Source organism: Cibotium barometz, chromosome 41 (assembly GCF_041138505.1).
Source record: "Cibotium barometz isolate CiBa-2024 chromosome 41, ASM4113850v1, whole genome shotgun sequence".
Classification (NCBI taxonomy): domain Eukaryota; kingdom Viridiplantae; phylum Streptophyta; class Polypodiopsida; order Cyatheales; family Cibotiaceae; genus Cibotium; species Cibotium barometz.
In genome coordinates this window covers 22617091-22624666 of record NC_141086.1, presented here as the reverse complement: position 1 = coordinate 22624666, position 7576 = coordinate 22617091, and the positions used below count along the sequence as shown (strand labels likewise).

At 39.9% G+C, this 7576-nt stretch overlaps 1 protein-coding gene across 1 annotated transcript; it reads right to left on the bottom strand.

The window, feature by feature from the left end:
• Positions 1-4397: 4397 nt before the first annotated feature.
• LOC147614779 (uncharacterized) lies at positions 4398-7238 on the bottom strand. Its single transcript, XM_086779972.1, has 8 exons — positions 7029-7238; positions 6352-6932; positions 6146-6260; positions 5916-6056; positions 5067-5831; positions 4834-4967; positions 4502-4742; positions 4398-4412 (listed from the first exon to the last, which is right to left on the bottom strand). Exons 1-8 carry the CDS (start codon positions 7236-7238, stop codon positions 4398-4400), a joined length of 2202 nt encoding a protein of 733 aa, XP_086636098.1.
• Between the last annotated feature and the right edge of the window lie 338 nt (positions 7239-7576).

The following is a 7576-nucleotide window of genomic DNA, read 5'->3' as shown; positions in this document are numbered from 1 at the left end:
GGAGGTGACCTCATCAACCCAAACATGCCCATCAAACTTGGTCTCCATCCCTACTCTATTTCGCCCTTCTTTGATTGAAGGAAGCTCAAATATCACATTCCCATCATACCTAGATGGGAGCTCTTAAACTTGCTCTATCTTACCTACCAGCAAGAAGCTCAAAAGTAGGCTATTTTTCTTGGGTAAGTTTCTAATTAAACTCATGACACTTAAGGACATGCTGCAACAAAATACAAATTTGGATCAAGCATGTCTAGTGTACAAAGTGTAAAAATTAGGGGCACACTAAGGAGGAGTGTCATCCTCCCCTTGCTATCGTGTACAAAGTGTAAAAATCAAGGGCACACTAAGGAGGAGTGTAAGCGCCATTTATAACCACACAATTGATAATTGCTACTACAATATTAGGAATAAGAATCCTAGGGTGACAAAGAGGTAGCAAGGTCAACAAGCGCACCACAAAATAACCACCCTCAAGGAAGAGGAGATGGATGTGGAAGGTTTGTCCAAAAAGGGGAGTAGGATTAATCTACTCTATTACTGCAACATGTCTGGTCAAATAGGAAGACTACCTGCCCTATCTACCCTGTCTGAATGGATTGGCCAAAGGGGACCAAGATTAACTTGCTATTACTGCAACATCTTGGCCATAAACAGGCAAACTTCATGCCCTATTTGTCCTATCTGGAAGGTTTGGCCAAAGGGGAGTAGGATTAACTTCATATTGTGCAACATGCTTGGTCACAAATAGGCAGATTGGCTTGCCTCTAGATCAGACATCAGTAAGAGTTATAGGATGCAAGAAAACCAAGAAATGCAATTTTAGAAGGACCTAATCCAATTCTCAACATGATTAAATGGATACTACACCTAGGAGAGTGCATGAAAAGTGACAAGGTCACAAGGATCTAGAAAAAAAGTGGTAGAGAAAAGAGTTGATAATCTAGAAAACATAGCAAAATCCATAACACTGGATGGGGCAAAAGAAAGTCTACAATAAAGTCACCAAGCTCATGTAGAATGCACAAGGAAGAGTCACTTTGGTTAATATAGGAAAACCCACACCTACAAGGGCAAGCTATAGAAAATCCAAAGAAGGCCACTCTGGTCAAGAAGAAAGAAGAAATCCTTGCTAGAAAAAGGCCACAAAGTAGTTAGAATTAGATGGAAAGATGCAAGATAGTCGTAAGGAGCCCAAAGCAACCTGGATTGAGGAAATTGTAAGGGAATCTGAGCGGTGTATACCAAAAAACAAGAAGCAAAAGAAGCCTCATTTGGAAATGGGTAGGAAAGAAGACACTTAGAGTGAGGGGAGCCAAGAAAGCAAGAGACTAGTGGGACTAAAGAAGTGGAGTATGAAGACGTCAGCAAAATGAGGCTAAACATAACTTTGAACCGATTCCTGAACTTGGTGCCTAATTACAAGCAAAATTTGCTCAAGAATATAGTACCCATACAGAAGTTGGTGGAACTTGCCAAGCATCAATACAGAGGCATGAGCCACAGGCTACAAGAATGTGGAGAAAGTATAGGATTATGACACAGTACTTGGTGAAGTGACTATCAGTATAAGAGGATAGGTGGTGTCCCAAGTAATAGTGGACAAAGGGTTTGGTGTGCACTATGAACATCATGTTGGAGGGCCTAGCAAAGAAGTTGGGCATCACAACAATGCAACCAACCCCATTCCAAGTGAGAATGATTGATCAAAGGAGGGTTCGGCTAGTTGGTTATTGTTAAGGGAGAAGAGATTAAAATAGAATGATGATCCAATTTTTTGTGGTATTTATTATCTTGAAAATGGCAAAAACATCAAGAGCCTAGCCCATGCTTTTTAGGAAGGTCGTGGCTTAGGAGCACGATCAAGCACAACTAGGAAACTGAATGGATTTCCATTAGAAAAGGCAAAAAGATAGGCAAGGTGTCAATGGTGGGCTGAGCCAAGGGGAAAAAAATGGCTAGCTATCCTGAAGGGTTCAACTACCTTGAAGGCATAGAGGATGATGAAGACGAGCAAATCCTAAGAGAAAACCCAGACACACATATCATATTGAAATACCATCCGTTCAAGCACTATCTATTTCCTAGTGCCAAGCCTTAGAGTAGAAGAAAGGCTCCATTCGTAGGAATTTGAAAAGCATAGAATAGAGAACCTCCTAAAACTAGAAGAGAAAAGGCTATTTAGTGCCTAGACAGATGAAGTGGTTCAAAGGAGAAAACATATCCACATGGATAAGAACTAAAAATTTAAAATCTTTAAGGAAGTTGATGCGGTCCTATTGTTCAACTCCAAGATGGGACCACACCCAAGAAAATTAAAAATGAGATGGGTTGGACCATATAAAATCTTCATCAGGAAAATGGGTACAGGAACATTTGAATTAGAAAGTTTGGATGGCATAAGACTACCAAAGCCAGTAAATGGTTATAGCATGAAGCTGTACCATGGAATGACGATTCTAGGAAAACCACTTAAGAATTCAAATCCCGAAAGAGAAGATCAGGACTAAGATGCATTCCGGCTCGTGAATGACGTGATTATGGGAGAAGAAGAGCTAGTTGTGGTGTTGGTGGTGACAATAATATCAAAGGACATGATTATGGGAGAAGAAGAGCTAGTTGTGGGGTTGGTGGTTCCAACAATACCAAAGGAAATAGCCATAAATATTGAGCATAAGAAAACAGGTAGGGAGGTGACATAATAAATGCTCACCCTTACCCCCTCCTCATTTCTATTATTTTGTTTACCTTTTTCATAGAAACATAAAGGAAATGGGAGATCATGCTTAATTATTAAGATCCCAATGGTACATAATAGTCATTTAAAAGCATACCCATAGCCAACAATCATTAAGGATTGGAGCCTCTTCTTGAGTTGGGTGTGCGGTTCCCTTCATTTTCACTTTGAGCTTGTTAAGCATTTCTACCTATGCAGTCATGTTATCTGTGTCCCTTGCTCTCTATCATCACCAACCAACCCAATTGGCTAGCGGAATTTGAACACTTGAGGGTGGAAGCATGAAAGGGTGTAAATACTTTTGGCCAAACTTGTACTATACTTTTTGCCCTCGTTTTAACAATTGAGTTTAGGTAAGTTAAGTAGAGTCAATTTTTATGTTTAGGGAAGGTATGGTGGCCCAAAACTTATTTTTAGATTTAGGAATCTTGCCAAGCCACAACATCTCACCTAACCATAATTTGAAATGCATACTCCTTTCCTATCTGTCATGCGCTCCTCACCTCTGCAATTCAAGCGAGCTCATATGCCCTAACCTGTGCATGCACGAATACAAAGCTCTTTGAAAGGTAAGGTTTATGGTTTCCCTCTTGTATCCTACTGTTTGGCTCTCTCTCTCTCACACATGCATACACACCAAATCAACATAATAGCAGGTGATGTGTTGTTGTTCACTTTTTTTGGTATGGAATTGCATGCAGCCATTTGCTAGCTGGTAGCCATGCCAAAAGCAAGTCAATGCAGTAGCGAAGAAGTTCCCGACAACTGGTTGTACTTCTTCGCAAGTCAATGCAGTAGTGAAGAAGTTCCTGACAACTGGATGTACTTCTATCGAATGAAGCCAGAGCAAGACAAGTCCACGAGCAAATGTATGGAGGAGACATGGGGGATGGTATCCCCTCCTACTCGGCGGGGGTTTAGATTGGGATCAATCAACAAGGATTGGTTGCCCAAGCTCATGGTGTTTTACAAGTCAATATACGAGAGTGAGACAATTCCGAACAACAAGGTTGGCACTGTATTTGCACACGCATTTGCTGCACACAAGCATGGTGTGCTAGTGAACTGGCCTAACAAGAGAGATAGAGATGCAACCAAAAAAATCCAGAGAAAGCATCATCCACACTAGCAAAAAAGGAGGAGGAGGATGTAAGACCAACCCCTCTAGTCGGGACCTTATCAAGGCTTGCTTCATGAGGGTGGCCACGGAGCGAGCCCATTGCAGCGAGCCAATTTGCAAATTATTTTCAAATCAATACGAGATGCGAGCAGTTTCTTGTCATGTATCCATTGAAAGTGAGCAAGAATGACACATGACATACCAAAAAAAAAAGCAGGCTTACTACATGACATGCCATACCACCTTCAAGACATACCACCTTCAAGACAATGTATTCAAGACACAAAATAAAAGCAGGCTTACTACATCCACCAAAAATGCTACATCCAAACTGTCTTTAAATAAAAGTTCAAATATCACGCTACATCCACCAAAAATGCTAATATATAAAATGTCTTCTGTATCCACCAAAAATGCTACATCAAAACTGTCTTTAAATGTCTTTAAAAAAAAGTTCAAATATCACGCTACATCCACCAAAAATGCTAATATCCAAAATGTCTTCTGTCTTCACAAAAAATGCTAAGATCCAAAATGTCTTTAGTCTTCTTCAAACTGCAAAAAAGTAAGAAATTAATGAACATTGCATTTATAGAGGATTATGGGGTATTAACAGTGCCTTGTCTTATTAATTTGGGAATTACCTTTGTAGAATATGGCTCCAATAGCTTATTATATATGCGATGGTCCTTTTCAAAGATAATAACATTACGTTCCATGACCGCTGCAATAAGTCCAAGAGTTCCAGTCCCAGCAAACAAGTCAACAATAGTATCCCCTGTCTTTGAAAAGAGAGATACTATGTACTTGCATAGCCTCTGCCCTCTTTGGCAACCACCTCTCCAAGGCTTTCCCTTTCGTTTTACCATATCCTCTTCAGGAACACTACATAAACACAGAGATGAGAGACCCAAAAACCTAAACCCTAAATACATAGACATTGTTTTTAATCACAGATCCAGAGTCGATCCCTTACATATCTTGAATGAGGTCTTGTTCCAGATCTAATTCACTCCCAAGATTTTGCTCTTCCACCTTATCTCCATACATCCGTAAATACTGCCTTGGTGTACTTGAGCGTACAAAAACAGATAGAATAAGACATGCAACCTGTAATGAAATCCATTCAAATAGTAGTGAATTCCTTAGGCTATAAGTTGAAATAGACATAGACATAAGAATTTTTGTAGAAGAGAAGTGTGCAGCTACCTTTGTTACAAGTTGTCCCATCTTCTTTCCCACTGGTGGAGTGCATTTGACCACTTGTCGATGAAAGACCACAAATCCTCTAGATGTTGCCTCATGCTCTATCTTCACTCCTTCTTCCATTGTATAAAGGCATGTTATGAAGCCATGATCATTAAGACAAAAGTCTACAAATTGAAAAGTTGCCTCATATAGACTTTCGCTAACCACATTCCAAGGTGGCACTCTGTGTCCCAAACAACCCTCAACAACGAGGTTTGAGGGGAAGTCTACAAACACCATCTCCACACAATAGTCAGTCCTTTTCCCATGGACTTTTCCTTTATTACAAAGCACATTCATGGCTTCCAAAACATGTTTGAATAGAGGGGATGGCCCTTCTATGTTCTTACAGTCCCTTGCAAGGTCCTCGATGGAGGTATTGAATGCATATACCATGCCTGCGAATTCCCACAATGCAAGAAGAAACACAGAAGAAGATTGATTGGTAAGAGAAAAATATTTATCACCCCAATAAACATACACTACTGTTAACGGCATGATATCACCTTTCAAAGGTGCTGGTTGGATCATAGACGAGGCTACATGTACATTGCCCGAAGTACTTGTTGTTTGATGTACTTCTCTTTGTCTCCTATTTGCATCCAATGCTTGACTCACTATATCCCTCCCTAGGTTAACTGGTAGAGGGTGCATTCTAGATGTAGAGGCTATAGATGTGGCATGAGAGCTCGTAGAGCAGCCACGTACTGCAGTCAATGGTATACTCTGCACAAAGACAACTTATGGTTATAAATTACCTCATCAAAAAACTTTATCATCGTGCAAAAATCAGAGACAACTTATGGTTACCTCATCAGAACCCTCCACTACGGTCATCTTAGCCAATATAGCTAAGTGTTGATCATGTAATTGAATTTCTTCATCTGGCACAACAAACCTCTCCATGTCTAGCCACCAGGGGCATCTTGTCTTTTCAACACTTGATAGAGGCTAACCATGCATTTCAAAAATAGATAACATACGTTTTATCATCATACATACATTTTATCATCATGACCATGATTACAGAAAACACTTACTCTCCCAAGGTGCAGATCCGCATATATATATCGTGGAGTATCCTTGCAAATCCATAACAACACAAGAGGTGGTATGGCCTGTACTACACCACTATCCACCTCTTTCAGCAGCCATCTAAATTCCAAATGGAAAGGAAAACTAAAGTCAATAGGCTATATAAGAAGCATAAGGAGAAGAAATAAAATTGACCAAGTTTTTTTTTTACCTATAAACAACTCGATGTGTTGCAGAGCGTAGCCCTTTTTGTGTGTCCATATCATTGCTAAATTTTATATCCCCCTGATGAACTCTGAAAGCTTTTTTGAAATACTTTCGTCGATGAAAGACGACATAGTTTATAAAGGAATTAATGGAAGGTAAGGAGATTCTATCACAATTTTCAATCTCCTCCAGAAGCTTGGAGCCATAAGAACTTATTTGTAGCCAGAACACAAATGAATGTAGCCACTCTCTAGCTTTTGCTTTGTCTTTAGGCAAGTACTCTGTCTCTCGAATGCTAGCTTGTGAATTATCCAACATTCGAACTAAGAATGCCTTATCTTCATCCCTAACTTGTGCAGCCCCAATCATGTTCAGTTTCTCTTCTGTCGCAATATGGGTCCCTGCTGCATGCCAAGGGAGTGACAAAACAGCACGCCAAAAGTATTCTCCATTGGCAGGGTCTGCTATGCGGGCAAACTTTCCCACCTTATTCTTATACAGAATTTCTACCTCTCTTATCACCTTAGCCCTTCCGTCTACATCCATGCCCTTAGCCTTGTCCTCGATTTTCATCTCCATATCGTCCTACAGAGTCCATTTAATTACAAAATTACTCTTGCATACATTAAACATATTTCGCATAATTAAGTAGATCTTGCACACCTTTAATATCTTGCATACCTTAAACACAAGGCATGCCAATATATTTATTGGAACAGAAAACCAGCTTTTTTTGCCACGAGTGGGGCACTTTTTCATTTCATTCTCCATCCAAGCCTTGTCCTCATCATCGAGCTCTGCAAGGAGGGTAGTCTTATCGGACTCACCAATTCTCCTTATTTGGAAGAGCCTATCCCCAAAAGTTGTTGGTACAAAGGCATAGTCATGCATCCTAGTACAACCAATGCAGAGAGTTGAAGCAACATCATGCAATCAATGCCAAGAGCAAAAAAGAGAAAAATAATAAAACATATACTTATTCAATCTGGAAAGAGAAAACATCAGCTCTCCAACGTCAGCCTTCTCGAATTGTAGAAAGTCACAGGCCACCAGACAATGCTTAGAGATGTCATTTGGAAATTCTGAGTAAAAGGAAAGAAGATGATAAAATTATATTAGATGCATACATAAAATTGTATAAATAGATAAAAACATTTCAAATCACCCTCACCTTGAGCAATCAAATCCATCCAAGATTTATAGCGGTTGTTTCCATCCAGTACATGTAT